General features: G+C 53.3%; 1 protein-coding gene across 9 annotated transcripts in view; it reads left to right on the forward strand.

The window, feature by feature from the left end:
* Window positions 1-26,499, forward strand: part of SLC6A6 (solute carrier family 6 member 6) — an 82,803-nt gene that overhangs the window by 14,155 nt on the left and 42,149 nt on the right. For all 9 annotated transcript variants that reach the window (XM_088027134.1, XM_088027135.1, XM_028101844.2 and 6 more), the window contains one exon: window positions 25,246-25,488. In XM_088027134.1, coding sequence (XP_087883260.1) covers window positions 25,260-25,488 — 229 coding nt within the window. In that variant the 5' untranslated portion in view covers window positions 25,246-25,259. The remainder of the gene's footprint in view (window positions 1-25,245; window positions 25,489-26,499) is intronic.

Raw genomic sequence — 26,499 nt, forward strand, 5'->3', positions numbered from 1 at the left:
TGTATAGTGGCGCATTTTAGCCCACAACAGTCTTAGGATGTGGGCGCTGCTGTTCTTTTTGTAAAAATTACAGGTACAGTACCTTGAGCACTTACTGTGTATCAGGTACTGCTAGGTACTTTACAGACTCATGCAGTCCTCAAAGTAGCCCTAGGAGTTAGCCACTGATATTATCTCCATTGTACAGATGGGGAAACTGAGGCGCAGAGAGGTGAATTGACTCCCCCCAGGGTCACACTGCAAGGAAGGATTTGAACCCCACCTGTTCTGACCCTGGTGCCCACACCATCCAGCACTGCTCTCCCTCACCCCAGGCTGGGAGTAGACTCCTAGGCAGACCCATTCCCAAGGCCTTGTGCTTGTTAATGAGTAGCCTGGGGCAGCCCAGGCAGCCAGATGCCCGCTGCTGCAAAGCTGGAGTATGAGTTCTGTTTCCAGATAAAGAGTCTTGTGCAAGGCTCCCAGCCCCCATCTGGGTTGGTGGCTTTAGAGGCAATACACAGATAGAAGCCAGCTGCTGTTCTCTCCTCAGAGGTTTGCTGATCCATCCACACTTGGTGGGAGCCCATTTCACAGAGGATGCCCTGGAGGCTGAGAAGTGGGTTTGCTCTCAGGCCCATATGAAGCTTCCTCCACGTGGCCCTTTTGGCTTATGCTTTCTGAAAGGGCTCCCTGGCCCTGTGTTGTAGCACAGAATGCAAATGAGTGGGTGTCGTTTTATGCCTTTAAAACTTCAGTTACAAAAACAACCTGCTAGGGGCGCCTGGGTGGCTCAGTCGGTTAAGCGTCTGCCTTCGGCTCGGGTCCTGGAGTCGAGCCCCGGCTCCCTGCTCGGCAGGAAGCCTGCTTCTCCCTCTTCCGTTCCCCCTGCTTGTGTTCCCTCTCTCGCTGTCTCTCTGTCAAATAAATAAATAAATAATCTTAAAAAAAAAAAAAAAAACCTGCTAGATTTGGTCCAGGGGTTGAAGTTTGCTGACCCCTGCCCTTCCCTTCTTAATTAGTTTTGATTTGTTTGGGTAAACCATCATTTATTTAATTAATCCTCTAGCAATGAGAGATTGGCCATTGGTAGTTTCTCTTTCATGTAAACCACTCTGCTGTGAACATCTTTTTCTTTCTATTTTTAATTGTAAAATATACATAACATAAAATTAAACATCTCGACCATTTTTAGGTCTATAGTATAGGAGTGTTAAGTATATTCACGTTGTCGTGCAACCGATCTCCAGAACTTTTTCATCTTGTAAAACCAAATGCAGTGAACATCCCTGAGTGGGCATCTTTACACAGTGGTCTGGTCCAGACAATTGGAATTGCTAGCCTAAAGGGGGTGTGCATTTTTAAGGTGCCAGGCACCTGCTGCCAAATCACTGACCCTCAGGAATTGCCCTAACTGAAGCCTCTGAGGATCATCAGTGACAGCCTGCAGGCCTCAAGAGGTAGTGAAGCCAGCCACTTCCTTGGGGAGCCCCTGCCTTCAGGGCTTGGGGAGCAGTGGATTTAAAACAACCCATCCCAAAGAAGCAGCAGCTGGTCTGCCAGCCTTCCTCTTTTGGGAAAGAAAATCAAAAGTCCGTAAACAAGATGTGTTATGAATACCGAACCAGACTCGGAGGTTGATACGTCTACCCTTTAGAGAGAGGAGAAGTTAAGACCTCAACTCAGCTGTCCAGTGAGTCCAGGGGTCAATGGCATTTGGCCTCTACTTTGCTGTGTGACCCAGGGCAGGTCACGTAACCTCTCTGGGCCCTCGGGTCTTCTGTCAAAATAGACATGATGTAGACTCCCTCCTCTCCAGTTGGACGATCAGAGAAGAAGAACTATGAAAGTTCTTCGCACAGTGGCTGGCGCACAGCCCCTACCCAGTACGTGCTAGTTGTGATTGCTATTCTTACTGGGGCGGTTAGGATTACTTTTAACACCTCTATCACGGTAGTCTGAACATACAGACAATAATAGCACGTGCAGCCCTTCGCAGTTCTCAGAGAGGTTTTCCATCTGTAATACTTGCGTTATTTTATAGCGAAGTTATTACTGTCCCTGTGTAACAGGTGAGAAATTTGAAGCTCAAGAGGGCAGCGGCCAACCCGAGGTCAGCCATGTGTCAGGACAGGGAACCTGGGCTTTAGTCCATGCCTTTGGCTAGTCGTCTGTACCACGCCGCAGCTGCTGGAAGCTGGGGCCTCTGGACGACCAGGGCAAGCGGGAACCGCCTCTTCTGGCCTCACCTGTGGTGGGAAAACTTGGGCCTTCAGTGAAGAGAAGATTCCTTGGTTTATTTTCCTGTCTTGCCTAGCCCCAACAGTGGGCAGACAGGGGTTTTTTTCAAGGAGAGAGGTTACAATTCTAACATGTGGGGTGCCCCCCACCCCCCCCGACACCACCAAGAGATTCTCCAGCGCTAGCTGGATATCCTACCTTGTAACTCACTCCTGACACTATTTACCTGGATCTGCAGGTTAATGATTCAGCCCTCCAAGGCCGACCCCCTACTCCCACCTCACTTCTGACGCCTGTTGTACGCGTCAGATCATCCCCTGTGCTTTTGGCAGACTGGCTAGAAATCAGAGGTTCCCACGACCTCCTCCTTGGGTTTGATTAATTTGCCAGAGCAGCTCACAGAACTCAGAGAAACATTTTATTGACTAGATTAGTGGTCTGTTAGTAAAGGCCGTAACTCAAGAACAGCCTGGAAGAGATGCACAGGGCAAGGGATGGGGAAGGGGCGAGGAGCTCCCATATCCTCCTCTCCAGGCGCCCCTCTCCCCCAATCTCCGTGTGTTCACCAGTCTGGAAGCTCTCATTTAAATTTTTATGGAGGCTTCATTACTTTAAGCACCATTGATTAAATCATTGGCCTTTGGCGATTGAACTCCATCTCCAGCCCCCCTCCTTTCCCTGGAGGTCAGGGGGTGGGACTGCAAGTTCCAACCTTCTAATCACACAGTTGCTTCTCCTAGCAACCAGCCCCTAGCCTTAGGTGCCCTTCTAAAAGTCCCTCGTTAACATAACAAAAGACACCTTTCTCACTCTCGTCCACTCTCATCACTTAGGAAATTTTTTTTTTTTTTTTTTTTTGAGAGAGAGACCGCACAGGAGAGAGTGAGTATGGGGGAGAGGGCAGAGGGAGAAGCAGGTCCCCCTTGCAGCAGGGAGCCGGACCCGGGGCTCCATCCCAAGACTCCAGGATCATGACCTGAGCCAAAGGCAGACGCTTGACCAACTGAGCCACCCAGCCGCGCCTCTCATCGCCTAAGACCAAATACATATTTATATTGATTATAAGTCACAATATCGCAGTTTGTTGTTGTTGTTGTTGTTGTTGTTTTCAGAAACTGGCAGGGCATTTCAAAGACCAGAGCTGCCTGCTGAGGTGAAACCTGAGAAGGGTTTAGGGGAGGTATTCCCATCTGTTAGTCTGTTCTCAGCTGGCAGATAGTAAGTCCAGAAACCCACGCTCCCCAAACCAGGAGGCTCTTGGATCCTAAGGCTAGAGATACCTCTGGATTTGGAGGGGTTGGCTCCCTGGGGCACCCCTGAAGGAGGGTGCCCTGGGTCAGTATTCAGACCCAGCTGCCCAAAGGGTCCCCCACGGCACCACCTTTATCTACCCACTTCCCCACCAATTTGCTGGGGGGACCTTGGGCGAGTCATTTTCCTTTTCTGGGCCCTCATTTTCCTCATGCGTAAAAACAAGGGTCTGGAATCATTTCCCCAGAGGAGCTCCTGGGGTGACAGCTTTGGACTTGAATCTCAGCTCTGCCATTTAGGAGCCAGTGCCTGCTATGATGGTCTCCCTCTCTGGGCTGGGTGTTCTCTATAAAGCAGACATAAGTGCACATGCCTTGCAGGGTCTATTGTGTGCTTGGCAGCCTGGTGGCCCACACACCCTCTGTGGGGCTATATACTTGGACACCTCGGCTTCCCATAATGGATTCTCACCCCTAAACCTTTGGCCTTCATCCTTAACGAGTAGCAGGAGGCAGTTTTGAGTCGCTGGTTCCTCTGCCCCTCATCCCCAACCTGAGTCGGCTCCTGCATTACCTTGCACAGGGCTTCTCTCACCCCCAAATTCCCCCACCTTTGTTCCTGTCATCACCCCTGAGCTCTTGCTCTGAAGGTCCCGTCAGGACTGCCAGGTTGTGAAGGGCCCATGGCTCCCTCCCTCCCTCCTGCCACAGTGAGGGGGACATGGTTCTCATTTATGTTTTCAAGTCAAGTGGTGCTCTGACCTTCTGTCTGATTCCTTCCTAGTCTTCTCTGGGCAGCCTGCCTGCCCCCGCCCCCCAACCGCCAACATGAGAGCTTTCTCTTGTCCATTAAGTTACAGAGGCCCAGAGAGAGAGAGAGACCATGTTTTGATAAGGACTCTAAGGCTGGCTCCTGATCTGTGGGAAGGATGCCATGATCGATTAGCAATGTCTGTCAGGGGAGCAGGATGGGTGGAAGCGGCGTTGGGGGCCTCGATGAGGTGAGGACTACTGGAAGTCCTTGGGAGTAGACACCTGCTCTGCAAAAACTGTGGAAACAGGGAGGAGCTGAGAGGACCCCAAAAGGTCTGTGAAGGTACCAGGCAAGCAGCTTCCTCTGAGTGGGAAGAAGCAACGGAGCATGCCTGTGGGATGGCGTGACCCCGAAGTCTCAGGATCTTTAATTTGTACTCAGGTTGAAGTTTTCAGACCAGGAGCCCAGAGTCTTTGATGCCTCTTATGTCCTGGGTGTCATATTTTGTGCAGGATGCGGTGTGTGTGTGTGTGTGTGTGTGTGTGTGTGTGTGTGTGTGTGTGTGTATAACAGGGATCTCTCTAGACACTCTGAATAAGGTTGCTAGATGAAACACAGGGCGTCCAGTTAAATTAGATAAACTGAGTCATGTTTTTAGTTAAGTATGTCCTTCGCAGTATGAGTACATCCGACAAGCTTACCTCCGCAACCTCATTTATCCAGCTGCCCCGGGGGGTCATGCCCGCACGCTGGGTCATACCACTGTTTGAGGTCACAGACGTCCCCACGAACTAGTTGCCACAGTGCTTGTCCCAGCCCTGGCCCTCCTCGCTGTGAATCCCTGAGGTGTTGCCACCTTGGGCATCTGTGTCCTCCTCCAGGCAACCAGAAGGGTCAGCCTAGTTGACTTAATACGAGGTCTGATTTTGACCTGGAGATGCTTACTGAGCACCTATGACGCCTGAGAACTTGATGGTTGTATCCGCATCCCTGCCATGAGATGGTCCTGTGACAAAGTTCTGATGTTCTCTGCCTCATGGGTGAAGAAGCCGGGCTCAGGGAGGTGCCCCCCACTACTGCCACGGCCACACAGACCAGGAGACAGGACGGGTGTGCTTCTGGGCCCAGGCTCCCTGCCCTGCCCTCCTTTCATGGGGGAGCTGCCCAGTGGGGCCCTGCTGCTCCTCTGGATTATTCCCTCCAGATCCCCTGTCCTGTAAGGAGCTCACACCAAATGAATTGACGCATTTACTCAGCATTCATGTGTCCATTCACTCACGTGCTGAGTACTTGTGGAACACCTGCTGTACCCCAGGCACAGTGCTGGGCAGTGGGGATAGAGTGAGGAACAAGACCGGAAGGGGGAGACGACATAGCTGATCACACAAACCGTTGTTCGGTTGCAAAGTGGAACCAGAACCAGCCCCCCGACCCCCCACCGCCCCAAATGCATGCAGTCAGTGTGTATGACCAGGAGGCCAGGGCTTGTCTCATGGTGGAGGAGGGAAGAATCTGGGAACATGAGCCTGTCTGCCTCCCTCCTCTCCATCCTTCCTCACGAGGAGCGTTCTGAGGCTCAGAGAAGGGCACTGACATGCTCAAGGTCACACATCACCGTAAGACATATGGCCCCCACTCCTCCCCTAACCACCCTCTCTGTCCTGGTGCTGTTGAGAGAAGAGTCTCTGCCGCCTCCTGGCCGTGTGACCGCTGGCCAGTGCCATCTCCTGCCTGGGCTCCAGTGGCCCCATTTGTAAAGGGAGGTCTATGATGCCCACCAGGCTAACTGGTTTAAGCAAGTAAGAGAGAGCAGTTTGGTATATTAAAAAGCTTGGTACAAATATTTATTAATGTGTTTTATTAATAATGGCCGTATTAAAGTGCTCTCAGGGATGGTGTAGTCACATTAAAAAGTCCAGACATGGAGTAAACTCTTCCTCCTAAAAGAAACAATCTAAAGCCGCAGCTCTGGAAGGCCCCTGGGGACAGGGGCTGCTTCGAGGTACTGATTCCCATCCCCATCTCTGGCCTTGTCTGGGTCAGCTGATCCCCATGTGGCCAGGCCTCAAAGTTTCATGGCTGAGGGCTGGGCCTGCTGCGTGCTTCTGGGGAGAAGGGGCCACCCCCAGCTCTTTAAAGAAATTAATTTTATTTCATATTCATAAACATGATGACAGGTGCTAGTGATACAAACATAAAGGACACAATGTCAATTTTTTAGAATCGTACAGTCTAGTAAGTGAGACGTAGGTGAACATACGAATTACATTACAATTTAGTGTGAGCTTTTTTCCCCTGTCTTAACTGAGAAACGAAAGGCATACATCACTGTGTGAGCTTAAGGCATGCAGTGTGATGGTTTGTTGTGACGTGGTGGAGGGATGACCCCAGCAGACTGTGTTCACATCCACCTTCTCATAGATACAGTAGCTCCCAACTCCGGAAGGTCATGGGGGGCAGACCTTTTATTTTCCCTTTGGCCTTTATGGTTCATTTGAGGAGTGCATATATTTTCAAACCCCTTCCAGGCCTTGCTGAGTGGGGAAAGACCCAGGCTAGAAACTTTGCTATCTGGGGAAGTTTGGGGAAAACCTGTAAGCATCTGAAAACCGAGAATTGAAAGTCTGTTCGTGCAGTCATCAGAGACTTGTGGACTTTTCTTGTGGCCCAGGCCCCGGCCACGCCCTGGGGACCCAGAGTTGAGCCTCTCTCTGTCCCTCCTGGAATAGCTCGGTTAGCCCGAAGACAAGTCGGCTGTGCATCAGCAGTGGGGTCTCTTGAAGATGCTTTGGGCACACAAAGTTCACAAAACTTTCCCAGAGGCCTTGAAAGACGAAAGCAGTCCAGGCAGACAGACACAAACCAGGAAGGGCATTTACTGGTAGAGGGAAGCGTCCCTGAAAAGGGAAAGCAGAGAGTTCCCGATGCTGTCAGAGGCATGGCTGGGCTGCCCTGTCTCGCTCTGGGGCAGGGGGGCCAGAAGAGGAGCTGGAAGGGAGGTCTTGGCTGGTGACCCCGAATGCCCTGCTGAGTGCTGGGGTCTTGATTCACTTTGGGGAGCCAGACTGGAACCTGAAGTCCTTAGTTAATGCTGCCAGGTGGCCCCCTTAAAGGTGGTGACTGTTGTTTAGTTATTTTGACACCTGGCTTCTATTTGGGAAGAAGAAGAGCCCAGCCCAGCCCTCACCCAAACAGGCTTGCGGGAGCATTGCAGGCACTGCCAGAGGTGCCAGGAGGAAACCCACTCTACCGAGGTGTCTCACCTAGTTTTGGTGACTCACATGGTTTGGGGAGCAGGCGAAATGCCTTGGGAGGGGGTGGCAGTGCCAGCAGCCTAAGCCGTTCGTGTGTCACAGAACACCGGATGGAGGAACTGTTTATCTGCTGTTTTCCCCAGGGGACAGAAGAGCTCTGGGTGCTTGTTTCTGCCCCCCAGTCAGTGTTGTTGTTGATTTAACCACACGAAATGAACCGCATGGGCATTTCTCCTGAGAGCAAATCCACTCATGTATTAAAGCGCTTGCTCCTGCCTTCCCTTGTGGAATTCGAGATGGCCCATTTTACAGATGATGCAACTGAGGCCCCAAGGGGGAATTGACATTCCTGGGGTCACTGCTTGCAGCAGCAGACAAGTGACAGAGTCAGCTTCCAACCAAAACCTTTTAAGGTGACGCAGCAGAGGCAAAAGTGGAACCCGGCAAAGGGGATTTGGGGAACAGGGTCTCGCAGGGGGTAGTGCCCATCGGGGAATTCAGAGAACAAAGCTGGAGAGGCCAGGAGGGCCACTCCTCTCCACGGACAATACTGGGGAGGAATTACGTGGAATTCCACCATCTGGGGGTCAGTGGGAACCAACTGACCAAATCAATAAATGAGTCAATCTAAAAGGACGGATTTCTCGACTATTTATAGTTGTGGCCTAAATCTCAGGTATCCTTGTCTCCAAGGAGTAAAAGGAGACTTTTTCTGATCGGCCAGGCTATCTAAAGGGTGAATAAGCTGATTAAGTCCCCAGGCTGCTGCAGAGGATGGGACAGTGCGGGAGGATCAGGGTGAGAGCAAGCTCAGAGGAGGTGGGGGTGGGGATGCGCCCGGGGCTCAGTCCCTTCCCTTCACCAATTCCTTATTAGCCACCTAATTGCTCTAGGTAGCCCGAAGTGAAATGGTTAACAGTTCTTCCTAGCCTGAGGGGCCGGTATTTAGTAATCCCAGCAGGTATACATCATGAAACGGGAAGGTCCTTGCAAAGCCTGTAGCACAAAGCCTCTGCAGAGGTGGATTTTTTGTTCCTGCTGTTGTGTAGTTGAGGCTGACCCAGGACCTGCCATCTGGGCCTGCTCAAGAGACCTGGATTCCAATCCTAGCTGGTTAATGTGCACAATGACACCCGTACCTACTGCTGGCCTCAGTTTCTTCCTGTGTCAAGTGAAGAGGGGGACTTCCTGGCGTCAAAGGCCAGAGCCAGGAGATGCCCCAGAGCCCAGTGGTGGGGAACCCAGGATTCTGGAACCCTGCCTCTTCCTGGCTGTGCAACTTTGGTCAAGTCACTCAACCCCTCTGAGCCTCAGATAGGGTAAGATTTCTCATCTCATAGGATGGTTGGTAAGGACCGGGTAAAAATTCTGCACCCAAGTGACAGGCACTGAGCTGGGCACGCACAGTCACTCCACCCAGGGAGCTGGTATTCCTCTCTGGAACCGGCTATGCAGTTTGGAGCACTTTCCATACTTCTAAGGCATTTGGAGTGTGGTTTTTTTTGTTCTGTGAGAGTCTCTGAAAAGTCATAAAGTCTCATTACCTTTGGACTGATTATAGGAGAAAAGCAAGCGGCCATAATCAGTGAAAAGTGATTTAAAACGGAATAAGAAAAATAGCATGATTTTAAAAATTACTACGAGCTAGAATTATATCAAATGCCCAACAGAGTGCCAGGCACATAATGTTAGCTGCAACTATTTTTGTTTCCAGGATGTAAGAACAGTTGGAATTGGAACAAAAGGTTGCTAAGACGATGATACACTGGGGTCCTCCCCATTTGCCGCCTCTAGAGGGGAGGCCCACCCACTGCCCCAGAGCATCCTCTGACCGCGGGAGGAAGAAACTAGGACTACAGCCGAGGAATAAGCAATTCTTTCTGCTAGGAGATGGACAGGGGATGGTCAGGGAAGGCTTCTTGGAGGAGGTCTCATTTGAGAATGGAGAAGAGCAGGGATGTGCATTCTGGGGCCCGAAATGGCCTGCAAAAATGCACTAAGCTGTGAAAGCCCAGGGCCTCCCAGGCAATGACATATAGAGACAGTAAATTCTATGACCAAAGAACGTCCCCTGGCTAAGGGACATTCCTAATCACTGGCGTTTTTCTGGAGTACGCCGTCTCGGGGCACTTGAGCTGTGTTGGAAGGGGCATTGTGACCTCATGAGCAGATATTCTGAGGGCCGTAGCCAAGGTGCTGGGCATCTTTTATACTCTCGAGGGCTTCTGATGTACCCAGTTTCCCAATGTCTGGGTTAAGTCATGTTTGCATGTCCACCTGTGTTCCTATCTGCTCACAGAGCCTCGGTCCCCTTACAGAAACTTACTGGGCAGCCTTCTGTGATTCAAGCTTAGGGAGTCCCCAACAGCTGCAGTTACCTAGGAAACAGTGTCTAGGGAGTCCACTCAGGAGGGAGGGAGCAGAGGGCAAATGTGGGAGCCCTTCACTGCTCTGATCTGAGTGGGCCGGCCCGAGGCCTGGTGGGAACAAGGTCTTTCCCAGGGGTGTCCAGCTTGGAGTGGGCCGTGGTTCCCCTTGGCCAAGAACTCTACCCAAGCCGCCCACCCCAGACCACCAGTGGGACCCTCTGTTTACCCACCGCCTCCGTCCAGATCCTCACTTGCTAGAGCCTCTCAGCCCCTGAGCTGACCGGAGGTACCGGGTAAACAGGCAGAGGGCATTCCCTTGGAGTCAAAGACCTCTGTGGGATTAGTGCTCTGCGTATCCTGGGCCTGGCAAGGAGCTCCCCAAATAAGTAAGGAGTTTAGCTGGTCCTAGGCATCCAAATAGTAGGAGCGGGCAGGGGAACTGGAGGCCTAGAACCCCAGTTGAAACACTGGAGACAGAAGCTTTTGCACCTAGGCCTCAATTTCCCCACCAGTAAAACGGGCACATTAGACCCAATGACGGTGTCGAACTTCCTGAACTAGTACACGTCCACAGAACAAATTGGGGTTGAAGACTGGAGTAGCCCACCCTGGGGCTGGCAAACTTCTTAACCATAACTGCTATTGTCTTGCCTTCCTACTAGCAGGCAGTTCCCTGAGAGTGGCTCCAACAGGAATCATGTTCGCCCTCACACCGCGATGTCTTAGCAGGACCCGTCTGTGCGCCTGGCTGGGTACTGGGTGGTTTATCTGCATCGACTCACGTGATCACCCCTGCGCCCTGAGGGGCTGGTGCCGTCCTCGGCCACAGTTTACGGATGAGGGAACAGGCACAGTAGGCTGCCCAGAGTCCCACAGCAGGGCCCAACTCGGGGCTTCCTGGAAAGCCCCCTCCTCTTTTCAAGCCTCAGTCTGCTTATCTCTAAACCCTGGGCACTGGGGGTCCAGGGCTGATCTGTCATTCGTTGATGGCCAGTTGAGGGGTCTTGGGCACCCAGGGACCTCCAGCTAGGACCTTTGGAGTTTTGAGGCTGCTGGGAGTTGAGGGGTCCCAGAATCTGATTTCTATAGCTGCAGCCAATCTGGGGGACACCACCAAGCCGCTTCTTCTCCCAAAAGTTTTCTTCATAGCTGCGCAAGGAAGGAGGGGAAGCTGCTCGGTCACTCTGCTCCGAGGAGCTGGTCTGCTCTTCCACTACGGGTTGTCGGGGCCGCTCTGCAGCCCGCTTCCCAGTGTCTGTGGCACAAACTTGGCTCTCAAGGCCAGGCCCCACGCCCTGTAACTCCTGCCTCCCCAGCTTGGCAGGCACCGCTGCCCATGGGGCATTGACACCTGGTCTGGGGAGCCGCAAGCCCTGGTCTGGCTGCCCGACTGGGGGCAGCTGCCTGAGCTGTTCTCCCAACCCTACTCCGAGGCGAGGTAGAGGAGGTGACAGGAGGGCCCACATCCATGCTCGGATCCCCATGGAGCCCCCAGCCCCCAGGACCTACATCGCCCCATAGTCAGCAGGTATCCTGGGAGGGTCCCCTGGTTCCACGCACAGTGGAAGAGGAGTGGAGGCTGGATAGAAGGGCAGGGGCAGCTGGGAGGAGGCAGGAGTGTTAGGGGGATGCCCCACATCTCGGAACTGGCTGACCTGCTTTCGAACCCCGATCCTGGCTCTGTGAGGGGATATGGAAGGTGCCCAGCAGGGCCTTGGCTGTGAGTCCAGGCTGTCGCCGGTCTCAGGGTCATCGTCCTGATAGCTCACACTTTGTTCAAGTACTAAGTGGCCTGTGCCTATTAGCTCATTTCATCTCGCAACAACCCTAAGAAGTAGGTACTATTGCTATCGTCATTCTGTGTTTGAGGAAACTGAGGTACACACAGGTGTATTTATGGTGTATGTTTTCTTCTGTTGGAGAGGTTGCCTTTGCAGAGACGTGTGTGCGCGCACGGATGTGTAGAGCCTGTGTGTGTGTACACCTGTGTGCCCCTGTGTGTGGGAGGGATGGTTGGGATCCTGCACTCACGAGCTGTTAAGGTCTGCTGGTCAGCTGGCCGAAACCACAGCCCAGGGAAGGCCGGGTGCTGCCTTGGTCAAGCAGTGGTCACTGGCAGAGCTGAGGCCTCACCTGGCCCTCCTGGGTCCTTTCCTGCTATTGTTCCTTGAGTTTGGGGAGTTGGCATTTTAGGGACAGGTGCTTCTCCTTTTGGGAAGGCCCCACCTGCTGCCTCCACTTTAGGGAAAAAGTGCCCCCCCCCCGCCCCCCCGTGCAGGGGTGACAGCTGAGGACGCCCAAGTCCCAGGCGATATGCCCTGTACTTTGTGTCTTTTTGGAGATGCTGCCTGAGGTCTGCTGTGCTGGATTTTGCCCCCGGGCCAGGTGGGACGGTCTCTGATGCTTGTTCCCCCAGGATCACATACCCCACTCAACTCCCTGCCCCAGAAGCCCAAGGTAATCCACCTGCTGGCCCCATCCTTGATTTCTCAAACTCCTTTTAACTTTAGCAAGCGGATAGAGGGAGTATTGCTTTGTCCCAGGTTCAAATTCTGTCACTTGCTTTCTGGGTAACTTTGGCCAAGTCCTGTTTCCTCTCTGAGCCTTGGTTTTCTTACCTGTAAAGTGGGCTACTATAAGGAGCAGTGGCAAGAGGGAATGGGGAGCCTCTGGCAAACTGTCAAGGCTGGGCACATGGTTCTGGGGTCGTCCCTGGACTCACTGGGGCTGGCCGAAATGGACCCCAGCCGGGCCCAGCCCCCACCTGCTCCCAGTCTGGCAGGACCATCATCTGTGGGCCTATGCGGACAGTGTGTGCACACAGCTATGCATGCCCATGTGCATTATCGTCAGCCCATAATAGTCTCTTTAACTGGCTGATTTTGTTTTACATGTTACCAAGCTTCTCCCAGTTCATTAGCACCACTCTTCCCAACCTCACCTGATTCTAAGAGTCACTTGAGGGGGGGGTGGGGTTGGTTTAATAACCTTGAAGATTCAGAGTCAGGAGGTCCGGGGCGGATCCAAGCGTTTGGATTTTCAGCCAGAGTCCCAGGCAATGCCAATGCTCAGGCAGCCTGTGGTCTTCCACCAGCTTGGCCCAGAGACTTTGGCAAGGAATGGTTTCACAGATTATGGGGACCACTTTACAGATGAAGAAACTGAGCTGTCTCAAGGAGAACTCTGAGCTCTGTCCAGGGTTGAAGTCTGAGCAAGAGCCCTGCACCTAGTGAATGGTGAGATGACACAGGCCACAGGAGGAGAGAAGGGGGAAAAATGGGGTGGGCAGGAAGGGCTTTCTGGAGGGGTGACACTTGGGCCAGGTCTTAAAGGTGGGTGGGATCCTCCTAAACAGAAGGGAACCCACAAAACACAGCATGGAACGGGATAATGATGGAAAAAACAAGGAGGTCCCAAGACTCAGGCAGGACTGGAGGAGAGGTAAGGTGGCAGAGATTGGGGCCAGCGACAGTGTCAAGTACCATGAGCTTTGGATTCCAGGTGAGGAAATAGAGAGATGATTCTCCAAGCAGCTGGGAGCCACCAATAGTTCTTGAGCTGAAGGCGACATGGTGGGCAGTGGGATGGGCTAGAAACAAGCTTGGCTGGGCTAGGGGGCATGCCTCTAGGGAGTTTCCAATGGTTGAGGTAGCCTCATTTTGTGTCACCGCATGGATGACTGGCCACATGGAGGCACCGTGCTCATGGTGAACACGACCAGGCCGGGGGTGGAATTACAGTGGAAGGTGAAGGGAGGTTGGAGGCCGTCTGGGGGTTGCCCTGGGAGATGGTCTGCACAATGTAGAAATGTCATCCTTCCCTCGAGCCCACCCCACCCCCGGTATGGATTTTAATGCTGAATTTTCATCTAACTGAGCAGTAGCTGCTATTAGGCATCATCTTGTAGCCTGAGAGTTGCCCCTGCCGCCGCACCACTATCCACCAACCCGACGGGTCCAGCAAGGTTGGTAATAGGAGCTTTACTTTCAGCCTCCGGCGCCCACTGTGTCCCACTGGGTCGGGGGTGCTGGGAGCATCCCGCCCTCCACCACCTCCCTCCCACCTCACTTTTCCCTCTGAAACAGGGTTCCTTCAGCGCTGATGGCCCAGCTGTGAAAGAGGCTGGTGGCTCTTGTTCATCTGCTATGGGTCCAGGGCCTCAGTTTGCTCATCTAGAAAGTGGGCTTGCATTTGCATGTGCCAATACCCTTAGGTCCCCACTTTGTGCCTTGCAATTTTTGTGCAGGATCCACGAGAAGCCTCCAGCAGTACCTGGCAAACCTTTAGGAGACCGAGGAGCATTCAGTTCAAAGTCCATTTTGGAACATGCTCAGGGAACATGTTGTTTCATGAAAAGTGATTTCCTGAAGATTTAGGGCTCATCTATCAAAAGAGGGCAAAGCTTTGTAGAGTTTTGACCATTGGGGGTAACTGTGCTCAGTTGCCGGGGACACAGCCCCTGTCCGGAGGGGATGTCTGGCTTACCCTTACTCTGTCGGCTGCCCTGCCCGGTCCCAGCATCTGCTGCTGTCCTTGCTCTATGCGCCGAGCTGAGGGGCCCTCGCAGCTCTGAGGTAGCACACGTTTACCCTGATGTTGAGTGTCTCCAGGGTTGTGAGCCCTAAAGCTTCTGTTTGATGAATATTGATAGTGCTGGGCCTTCTACTGGGTGTCAGGAAGCTGGCCCACAATTACAGTATGGGCTGGTGAGCATGGGGACAGAGGTGGTGTGACCCACGGAGCCCAAGGAAGGCACTGGGGAGTCCTCAGGGCCATTGTCCTAGGGGATCGCTTGAGGATTGCCTGTGTATTACTTGGGGAACAGTGTGCCAGGCAAGGGGGACAGAATGAGCCAAGGCATGGAGGCGTGAGAAAGCCTGGGGTGTGTGTGGTTTGGTAGCCCCTGGGGGTCTCAGGTGGGCTTCGGATGGTGGAGGACACCTGAGACTTGACTTCCAGATAAATGGAGGAAATTCCAGGCAACAAGCCCCTTTGCTCTGAAAGGGGGCGCCGGCAGCAGACATTGCTATTTGATCACCACCACTGAGTCTTGCTAAATCCCAAGCTGCTTTGTTCCACAGGCACCAAACTCCCCTTGAGCTAATCTTCTAAGTGAGGGTGAGGTAGCTAGGAACGAAGAAGGTCCTTCCTCATTGAGGAGAGACATGTTTAAAAGAGGAACCATAACAGGGACCTTGTTTACATACATTTAATGAGCGAGGAGCCTTCACGCACTGTAGATGGGAGATTATGCCCATCTTACAGACGGTAATACTGAGGCTGAGAGAGGTGACTTCCCCAGGCCGTTTAGCAAAGAGTGCTTTGGCTGTTTCCATGGAGATGTGACTTCTGGCAGAGCCCTGGTGACAGAGTTGGAGGTGACTGGCTCTGAGTGGGTGTTGGGCCAAAGGCGTGCCCTTAGCTGGCCTTGTCACTGAGGGCCTATCTCTCTCCAGTTTCTATAGAGCTAGGGAGGGGCCGCCCTGTTTGCTTTTCACCACCAATAAGAGGAGAGTGGCTTCAAAGGGGAAGTCTGAGGAAATGGAAACTGAACTTTTCTTTTTTCTCATAGGTCTCTTTTTTTGTGACCTCCAGAAATAATCCTGGGTTCTACAGAGCCTGCCTCAGGACCATGGTAGACCCTACCCCACCCCCACTTCCGGCCCAACCAGGCTGAGGGCTGGGGTGGTGAGGAAGCCGACAGGAGGAGAGTGACAGGCTGTGGCTGGTGACTCAGTGCCAGGAGACCGTTGCCTGCTGACTCACTGCCCTGTGCACCAACACAGGCCCCTGAGCACCCCCCTTAGACATCATGGCAGCCCTCCCCTCTCTCCCTACTTCCTCTCCTTTAGCTAAGCTTAGTTGTGATGGCGTATGCTGGAAATCTCCCTAAGTGGCATTTGAGGGCTGAGCCCGCTCAGACAGAATCCATGAGGCCAGAATGTTCCTGAATTCTTGCGTCCTCCGGGAATCCAGGCCCAGCCAGGCCGTGGGACCCAGCCGGGAGGGTGTCGGGGAGCCTGCTCCTTGAAGCTCCTCTCATTCGCCCTTGACCAGATGCATCTGAACTTGTAGAATAATTTTTGGGCTACTTTGACAAAACGAGCCCCTCCCCTCTGCCTCTGGACATTAGCCCCTTGAGGACAGGAAGGTGTCTTTGAATCCCCCTGCAGTGGCCCTGCGCCAGCAGGGTAGTAGGTGCTCAGTTACCATGGGACAGTTGGGGCTTTTCCTGCCCACTCCCCCAGGTGAGTAAGTGCCTGACCCACTCCCCCAGGTTAGGGTCAGAGGCTGACCCTGTTCTTCCCAAACCCATGGACTTCACCTATGGAGAGGTGAGGGTCCAGACTCAGTACACAAGGGTATTTTCTTTCTTTTTTTTTAAAAGATTTTGTTTATTTATTTGACAGACACAGCGAGAGAGGGAACACAAGCAGGGGGAGTGGGAGAGGGAGAAGCAGACTTCCCGCTGAGCAGGGAGCCCGATGCGGGGCTCGATCCCAGGACCCTGGGATCATAACCTGAGCCGAAGGCAGACGCTTAACAACTGAGCCACCCAGGCGCCCCAAGGGTGTTTTCTTCTCTGTGGCACTGGTGGTGTGGCCCTTGGCCAAGGGGAAGGAGGTCCCGCCACCCATCCTTGGCTGATCCCTCTTTATAAAGAACAGCGGCTTCCTTCAGCCAGTCCTGCAGGTACTTGCTCAGCACATGACGAGGGGGCTGGGTGGCTCTGGGGTGTCCGGGATAAGGACTCGGGTTTCCCAGGCCCCCACCGGAGAATCCCCATTAGCAACAGCTTACAGGGAAAAGCCTGCCATGGGCCCTCGAATCCCCCTCCAGGGTGGAAGGGAGAAGTTGGCCAGACAGTCAGGAAAAATCAGGGGCTGGAGCCATATGGTGGAGTCCTCACTGAGCACGAAACTCTCCAGGGGCTCCCACTAGCCTCTGGCTAAATCCAGCTTTTAACCCTGGCCTCCAGACCCGGCCTCCTCTCTAGGTCACCCCATGCCCTGTTTGCCTTTGTTCTCTGTCCCACACTGGCCTTCTCTCTGTTCCTTTACCGGGGCCAGTGTGGCCCTTTTGGTACACACCATTCCCTGCCCTGAGAACACCATTCCCCCAGTTGTTTGCCACACAGACCTCAGTTTCAGTGTGGTTGAAAGCACGGACCCTGAAGCCCATTGCCTGGGCTCAGATCCCAGCTGTGTGGCTTTGGGCAAGTGGCTTCCCTTCTCTGGGCCTCCTTCCTTCATCCAGGCTGCTGAGAAGAATAAATAAATTGCTGCCCAGGGCCAGGCCTGCCCCCGCAGTGAAACTTTACCTCCTCAGAGGGGCCTCACTGGCTCCTGGGTCCCTGTCACCTACATCTCATCCCACTTGGTTGTGTTCTGCATGCTGGTCCTATCTTGTAAATATTTACCTCCCCTTCTGGAACATCAGCTCCTGGGGGCTCACCTCCCTGCCCCCGGGTCCTAGACCAGTTCCTGGCACCTAGTAGGGTAGCTTCTCAGGAAGTGTTTATTCAGTAGTCCCTGCTTGCCAGAGCTGCCCTTGCTCTGTTTTTGACCCTGGACATCCGAGGTGCAAAGGGGCAGTACTTGGCCCACGTGACCCAGTGGAACCGGAACTAGGCCCAGCCTTTTGGCCCCTAGTCCATTGCCCTTTGCCATGACTCATTGGCCTGCTTGGCCGGTGCCCTGCCCGGGGCGCCTCTGTGTTGTGCATAGTGGGTGCCCTGCTTGCCTTCACCCCCCCCCCCCGCCCCCGCGGGGGGCCTCTTCACCCGGCCCCTCCCCCGGCCTAGCCTGGAGCCTTCTTCCTCCCCACCCCCTCACCATTTGCATGTCTTCTTTTTTGTTTCATCTCTGTTGACTGCCTGTGGTTCTCTGGGCTTTGGGTCAGAGCCTGCCACCTCCAAGATAAGAAAAATATTTGGACCCAGTCCCCAAGACCTTTTACCTGTAAATGTTTTTGTGACAAGAGCATAAGGTGGCAGTACATTGGGCCCACATCCTGCCTGCCACGAGTGTTGTCCCAGAGGCCAGTTCTATGCAAAACCTGTTCACTTTCACCCACTTTTTCCTCTGTAAACCACAGACTGAGAAGTAGGACTCGTTCTGGTAGGTCCCTGTCCAGAGGATACCTTCCTTCTGGGGACATGGAGGCAGGGTTTGGGTGCAAATCCTGACCCACTGCCTTGTGGCTGTGTCATCTGGGCCAGACCTTCCCCTTCTCCAAGCTTTAGTACCCTGAGCTGTGAAGGGGGAGGCTCTGTGAGGCTTGGGAAGAAGTCGACACTGGACGTGGGTTGAGGGCCGGTCATATTCCAGGCAAGGTGCTCTCAGCAGAAACGAGGGGTCTCTGAGGTACACCTAAGTTTTTGTGGGGTGGGGGGTTTGCAGTTAGATCAGGGGAGGGGAAGACCTTACCCACAGACACTGAACCCCATGTGGATCACAAGCCCTGTCCCCAGAGATGTCATGCGAAAAACAATTCCCCAAACAGAATTCACTTTCACTAGGATCAGAATGTGGCTGCTCATTGTTCGGCTTTGTTCCGGGCAAAACAATGCCAGACTTCCTGGATGACCTCAATGGGGCCAGCCGTTGGGCCTGTGAGGCTGGGCTGGTCAGCATCTCCAGGCAAACCTGCCCTGCCCTTTGCTGTGGCCACCTTGGGTGACCTGGGGTAATGGTGTGCCCAAACAAGGCCGACAGTTTGTGTTTGGGCCACGCAGTGTTTTAGAAATTAGAAAATGTAGGTAAGGCAATGGGAGCTGGGGAGAGCCACCCGTGGCTGGAACCCGGACTCCTGTTTGCCACAGACCCTCCTCCTCCCTGAGGCTTCCCCACTGTACCCTGTCTTTCTCCTGCCAGGCCCTTGAAGGCCGTTGAGATTTTCAGGCATGAGTGATCCTGAGATACAAACAGATAAACAAGACAGAAGGATACAGACCACATGATTCAAGCCAATGATTAAATCTTTTAAAGGTATACCTAATTTTATGAAAAAGACAAAAAACGTTTCTTTGATTCCTTTCTACTTTCTCTTCAAAAACAGCAACCCTTAAGGCCCAGGGTAAAATAGTGCTCTCACCACACCTCATGTTTTTGTTTGGTTGGTTGGGTGGGTTTTGGTGCTTATTTATTTATTTTTGTGCTTAATTTTTTAAATGCTTCCTAGGGCCAGGCTGGTACCTAAGGAGCATGCCCTTGGCAGACATTACTAATCGATCCCAGCCCTCCTACTCACTGAGCCTGTCCCTTGCCTGGAGTTTGTGGACACAGTGCTGGAAGGAGCTCCTTTGGATCTGTCAGAGAAGTCTGGGAGGCTCTCCATGGCTGCTGGAGGAAGCCTCTGGTCCGGGGTGCCATGAGTCCTATCGATGCCACTTCATCAGCTTGCCCAGCCCGCCCCTAGGGCCCTGGGCCCCTGTCACCTGTGTCCTGTGGCTCCTCACTTCCCTGTCCACCATCACCTCCTTCTCCAATGTGTCCAGTCCAGCTGCTTGAAGCTGACTTAAAAGCACCAGGCCTGATTGTCACTTTGTCAACTTGCTAAAGCAGGTGATCCAAAACTGCCGAGTGCTTGAGAACATGGGATTGAGGCCAAACCAGACCTGGGAGCCATCTGAAGCTCCAGCGGCCTTTTACTTGCTGTGTGATTCTGGACAAGTGACTTCACCTCTCCAGGCCTTGTCAGCAAAACAGGGACGGTAATGGCTCCCAGAGAGGGGGTTAACTAAGAAAATGCTTGCAAAGCACTTAGCACCGTGCTAAATAAACGTGCCTGTGGTCATCGCTTAGAGGCAGCTTGCTTTTTTCTTCTTTTTAAAACACTGAGGATATGATGCCTGCCACCCAGTGTTAATAAAATTCCAAGGTGGTCAGCTATTTTCTTCAATAATAGCTAATATTTGTTAATCACTTTGTATGTACCAGGCCCTGTGCTGGACATTTTACAGGCATCGTCCTATTTAATCCCTGTGAGGTGAGTTCTTTTAACCAATGAGGTACAGAGAGGTTGCTACTTGCTCCGGGTCACACAGCTGGGTCGTGACGTCAGTGAGCCCAGAACTCTGGCTCTGGAGTGGGCAGAGAAATGAGGAAAGGAGAGGCTAAAGCCCTGCTCTGGAATGCTTGATTCCGTAGAGAGCCCAACAGGACAGTGTGGTCCAGGCCTCCGGTATCCCCAGCTGTAAAATAGGTGGGTCATCCAGAGCTCCCCTGGGATTCTAGGAGCCACTTACCTAGCCCCCAGAGGTTTGCTGAGAAACACTAACTGTCCAGTGAGGCCCAGAGATGAATCTTAGAGGCTGACTGTGTGCTAAGTACTTTTGGGATGGGAGGTATTCGAAAGAGGAAACAGTGAAGTACCTGCCTTCTTAATTTGGAAACCTTGTAGAAGCTCGTGAGTGGATAAGTCAGTGACAATGAGAGATTTAAATCATTCTTTTCCAAAGAGATTCTTGTGGGAAGCTGATTGTTTTTACTTGAGAAGGTTCAAGTTCTGCAGGGGAGGGTGAAAATGTCCCAGCTTCCGGGCAGCTCATCCAGGAAAAAGAGGCAAGGGCTTGGTTTCCCCACAGCCTTGGACTGAGGTGGCAGATGCTGGGGGAGGCAGCCACAGCAGGGTCTGTAACTTGATTCAAGATCCAGCTGGCTGGTGTGTGGGCACCTGGGGCCAGGGGGGTTGGGAGGGCGTGGAATGTGGGCAGGATATCCAGGCCCTAGCCCTACCCTGCTCTACCTCTGCATTCCTTTTCCCTCTGGCCTTAGCAGCCCCATCTGCAAACAGCACAGAGGCCTCCTCCTTTCTAAACTTTGCTCTGGTGCCCTAGGCACTGGGCAGATCAAGATGGGAGTTCTGACTTCAGTCTTCCTGGGTGCCTAGCCTCAGGCAGGCCGCTCACTTCCCTGCTTGAGCTTCAACTTCCTTCATCGGTAAAACAGTACTAAAAATCCCTTCCACAGTAAGGCTGTTTGGGGAGTAAATAGAACACTATTTACTGACAGCTAAGCACAAACTAAATACCAAAAAATCAGGTAGTTGTAAATTGGGGAGAAACCAAGGAACTTCTGATAAATCCTTGGCATTGTTGGCACGCGTTGTCGGCACCAGGTTGGATCTGTCCACGGACGTGCCAAAGCTGACCAGGTGATCTGCAGGTCGGTCTTCAGGCACAGCCAGTTCTGGCCGTGACCCCTGGAGCAGAGAGACAAGGAGAACTTCAGCTGGCCAAGGAGGGAGGCTTCATCCTGGAGCCTCTGTATCAGAGCTGATTCTGATGCTGATTCTAATCGCTTCTCACTGTAATAACCAAAGAGGAAGCTCTTAAAATGGGGAATTATGTATCACGGTCGCTACAAAATAGCCCTGGGCCTGGCGCCAAGGAAAACAGTTCTTGGCTGCTGGAGCGCCTGGGGGGGCTTGTTCCTAAGTGCTTACTGCACCGGGTGGGGGTGGGGGGCTGCTGCGGGGTGACAGGTGGGAATCGGTGGGCCTCATCATGAGTCCGTGGAGATGGATGGCAGTACTCCAGGGAAGGCGGTGTCTGAGGTGGAGCCGGGCTGACAGAGGGGGTAGGTCAGAGCTGAAGGTTCGGGCACATTACAGTTACTGTTACTATCAGCTGTATGACCTCAGGAGTGTCGCTTGGCCTCCCTGGGCCTTGCTGGTGTCACCCTGAGTAGAACTAAGGCCTTATATACCCCAAGGTCAAGGTGGGACCCGGTAATTATGGCAGTGACAACTGTAATACAGCAGCTACTATTTAAGGAGTACTTGCTACTTTCCAAATACTGTTCTAAGTACTTTCCATGCATTCTACACACACCCGCCCCCCCACCATTCAGTCCTTACGTCATCCCCATGAGGTGGGCATGATTAGCCCCATTTTACAAATGAGGACACTAAGGATCAGAGAGTTTGAGTGACTTGCTTGAGGACACCCAGCTGGGAAGTGGCCGTCAACTTCTCTGCCAGGGCTCACACTCTAATTCCTGCAGGGGTCAGGCTGCCACCGGAGGGCTCGGGGAGCAGCTGTGTTAGGGAGCCTGAGCCTGAGGCGTGGGATGGACAAAAGCAGTTCTGTGGAACCAGTGTCCCAAGGAGAGGGGAGAATGGGGAGATGGGGGCGAGGCTGCAGTGAGAAGTTTGTGTTTTCTTCCAGGAGTGATGGAAGGTTGGGGGTGGGGGGTGCATTCTGGACTGATTATGCTCTAGATGTTGCCCCCAGCTGCTGTGCTGAGAACAGTTTGTGGGGGGGTTGGTACAGTGTAGCAGCAGGGAGACCTGGGAGGAGGCTGCCGTGGATGCCCGGGCAATAGCTGTCAGGGCCCCGACGGTGGTGGTTGCCATGGCGACGGAGAGATGTGGGTGGATGCCAGGAATGTACAGGAGGCAGAAGCCAAGGGGCTTTCTGCAGTGGGCTTATGCAGGCATGGGGCTGGTCAGACACCCCGGAGCGGCTTGGAATAAGTCCCTTGAGAGGGAGGTGGGATGCTTGCTTCTGGATCTGGCCTCATCAAGGCATGAGTGAGTGAGTCTTGGGTGAGGCCATGGACCATGACCTGGCAGGGAGGGAGCCACAGGTAGGGCTGCTGGCTGTGTGTTCTTGAAGGGCGCATGGGCTTGTTTTGTGGCAGCCATGGATGAGACAGGTGATGTAACAGAAGAACCCATCCCTGGATGCCCTTGGGATGAGGAGCAGGGACACCCCCATAATGCCAGATGCGTGACAGGCCCCAGTTCTGCCCCATTCAAGTCCCATCCCACATCCCAGCTCAGCCACAGGCGTTGGGAAGATGGGGTCCTGAGTGGAGAGGGGGCTGGAGGTCTCCCCTCGTGGGAAACCAGAGGCCAGAGCAGAGGGTCTCATGGAACTTGCTACCCCCATCCCCGCGCTTCTGCAAGGTTCTCTGAGCGCCAGCCTGGCCGGTTGGTTTCGGGGCCCAGAGGGCAGAGCCAAGGACTCTCAGGGTAGCCACAGGGAAGCAGACCCTGGCTCCTGGTGTCCTGGTGGGGAAGAACCTTCGCCATTCCCAGCTGCCTGTATGGGCAGAAGCCGGCCACCTCCCTCCTCCTCCTGTCTGACCTTGTGAAGTGCCTTGCAGCCCCGAGATCCAAGGAGAGCCTGAAAGGGCGGAACCGACCCTCTTGGTGAGGAGGTTCAGGGGTCATTCCCTGAAAAACATCTTCACTAGGAGGGACTTGAGTCCCACATCCTCCAATTATGCTCCCATCCAGCCGGCCCACAATGGGCTGCCCAGATAACCATCGGGGGCTGCACATATTAATGCTGGAACAATGCTGGCCGCTGGGGCTATTTTTACAGTAGCCATACGCCCGGCCGGACCCCCACGTCGCCTCGAGGGAGCAGGGCAAAGAAAGGCTGTGCGGATGCCGCCGCCAGTCTGCGCTCCAGGAGACAGAGGAAGGGCTCAGCGAGCGCCCGGCGGCTCCAGGAAGCCTTTTCTTGGTCTGCTCATGGCCAGATAGCGAAACAATCAGGGTCCCCCACCCCGAGCCAGGGAGAGGAAGGAGGCGTGGGGGAAATGGGGATTCTGTTGTGCTTTTGTGCCTCTGCTCCTCCAAGCAAGGCCCCTGCGGGCCCAGCTGTTGGGGCCAGGCCAGTGCACCTTCTCTCTGCACACCCCAGGTCCGCAGGCGGCCCCCGCCTTGCCCTGCCCCGACCGCCACCTACGCGAGGCAAGGCGCGGAGGCTGCGACATGGCTGGAGTCAGAGAGCTGGGAAGTGGCAGGGCTGGGGTTTGTACTTAGCAGCAGCTGCTTGCAGACCCCACCCTGAGCACCATTACACATCAGTTCTCGTCCTGCGCTCCAGGTTCTGGGCACAGCAGTAGATAAGACAGGTCCTTGCCCCACGGAGCCTCTGTTCTTGTCAGTCGAGGGGGAGACTGTTAACAAGGAAGCAAGGACTTGAACAAGACATGATCGGGTGGTGTTAAGCACTTTGACAAGGCAGACTCAGATCCCCAACTGGTGACGTCCTGTGAGCCGGGTGGCAAGCTGGCCCGGGTGTGCCTGGGTGATGGGGCTGCATCTGGTCCAGCTGATGGATCCCATAAGGAGTGTGAACCCAGTGTGGCCCGACGCCCTTCACATGTTCTGAAAAAACTAGAAATCTCCACTTTTCTCTGTTATTTCAGTGTCGGCCAACAGTTTGGATCATGAAGACAAGTAGTACCCCAGGCTGTTTGATTATGAGTTGGTCGCCTTTGCTTTCAAGCTTTTTATTCTGCAGATAAAAAGAGTGAGGCTCAGGGAGGGGTGGGTAGGCCCGCTAACTCTGGCTCCCCCAGCTCAGCTGTCTCCTGTGGCCTCTGCCATGTGGGGGTAAAGCCTGAAAGGCACCCTCTCCCCCTGGGCTGGGACTCATGGTGCTCTTGCCCTCAAGACCGAGGTGCGTGTTGGGGGGGGTGGGGTTAGGACTCGGGGACCTGAGAAGTAGAGAAAGGAGATGTTCTGCCCTGGCTGGTGGCAGCCTTCCTAAGCAGGGGTGGGCTAAGGGTGATCCTGAACAGCTCCTGGAGGCTTGGAGACGACCTCCCCTGGGCCCTTCCATTGCTGAACCCAATAGGGAGTCAGAGGGCAAAGGAGCCTGGATGGTATACGAGTTAGAGCAAGCCAGAGAGTGGATAGAGAGGGATGGACAAAGGAAGATTCACCTGCATTCTTCCATAATCCTCACAGTGCAGAGATGGGACTGGTTAATGAATTGCAAATATGTTTCATAAATACCCATTTTCCATACTTTGGTGGAAACCTCCTTTTCAAATATTGTTCCCATTTCAGCCTGAAACCCTATTCCTTATTCACTTATGTTTATCCATTCTTTAAAAGCTCAGAACGAACACCTCCTGTGGCCAGGCACCGTGCTGAGTCTTGAATGAAACGGGAGCCATAATTTTCTAGGCAAATGTGAGATGCAGAGACGGTATCTGCTCGTTGCTAGAAAATGGAGGCAGGCTGTTATTGGGAAGTTACCTTAGAGTTGCCCAGAGTGTGTCATATTTTGTAGAGATGATGCCAGGGTCGGGGGCGGGGGTGGTTTGGCTTCATGATTCTCTGCCTGCGGGTATAGAATGACGTATGACGTGTGGAGATGACAGGCATGGGGTCCCTGTGCTTCTGTTGAGAAGGTGCCTGGGGAACAGAACCTGTCAATTCCTGAATCTCCAGGACCCTGATCACCTAGAGGGGTCCGAATCACTCGGGTTGTTGTCAGAGCAGTGGACAGACGGGATGGCAGGCCCCTCGCCACAGGCCTGGACTGGTCAGAGCCCGCCAGCCCATGGGTGAGAAAAGAGACGTGCCGAAGACGAACAGGCCATCCCTTACTGAGCGCACGTTGGCTTCTGTTTTGTCCCCCACAGAAAGCGAGGAGGACATGGCCACCAAGGAGAAGCTGCAGTGTCTGAAAGACTTTCACAAAGACATCCTGAAGCCATCCCCAGGGAAGAGCCCAGGCACGCGGCCCGAAGATGAGGCCGAGGGGAAGCCCCCTCAGAGGGAGAAGTGGTCCAGCAAGATCGACTTTGTGCTCTCCGTGGCTGGTGGCTTTGTCGGCTTGGGCAACGTCTGGCGTTTCCCGTACCTCTGCTACAAAAATGGTGGAGGTAAGCCTGGGCTGGGCTGGGCAGAGTGGCCATCGAGGAGAGGGAGCGGCCAGACCGTGGGGGCCTCTCCATGCCCCGCTTTCCCAGGCCCCCACCTGGAACCCCTGCATGCCCACCCCATCCCACCCCACTTCAGAGGCAAGACATGAGCATGACTGAGAGTCAGGTGACGTTCTCTCGGTGTCTTACTCTGCAAACCCGGGCAGATCCCTCACTTTCTCTCACCCTCCAGTTGATCCCTTCAGAAGAGAGGCCGTGAGGCCAGGCCCATGTGTCCCACAGATTCGCCCAGATCCATATGCCTTTGCTTTGGCTTTTTCTAACTTAACCCAAAGGCACTTCAAAAGCAAGCTTTGTTTCCCCCTGATAAATGGAAAACCAGTATCATTTGCTGTGATAGAAAGGTATCTAGGAAAAAAAAATACAGTGAAGGTATTTTTAGTACTTTTTAATTTAAAATTTTCTTCCCTTGTATTGAGATATAATTGACTTATAACGTGTATTAGTTTAAGGTGTACAACGAAATGAGTTGATACATGTGTATATTGCTAAATGATCGCCACAATTAGTTCAGTTACCATCCATCACCTCACATAGTTATAACTTTTTTTCTGGTGATGAGAACTTGAGATTTACTCTCATAGCAGTTTTCAAATATGTAGTACAACGCTGTTAACAATGGTCACCATGCAGTAGGTCACGTCCCCAGAACTTATACCTTGAAGTTGTCTCTTTTTGACCACCTTTGAAGATCATGTTTTAAAAATATAAGGCCTCTGTCTGGGTGTTTGCTTAGTTGGTTGGTTTGGGTTTTTTGGTTTGGGTTTTTGTGTTTTGTGTTTTGTTTTTTGTTTTTTACACCTGCTGAAGGCTCTGAGCTAGAATCCTCTCCTGTTGGAGGTGTCAAAGTCCGGCAGCATGTGACAGAGACCTCCCTGGTGCAGGAGAGAGCTCAAAGAGCCCTTGGCAGGGAGGAACGGCTCGGCCCTCGTGACGGCCTCAATCGGAGGC

Source organism: Eumetopias jubatus, unplaced genomic scaffold (genome assembly GCF_037043125.1).
Source record: "Eumetopias jubatus isolate StellerSeaLion01/CBP00866 unplaced genomic scaffold, mEumJub1_p1.0 scaffold_1, whole genome shotgun sequence".
NCBI lineage: Eukaryota > Metazoa > Chordata > Mammalia > Carnivora > Otariidae > Eumetopias > Eumetopias jubatus.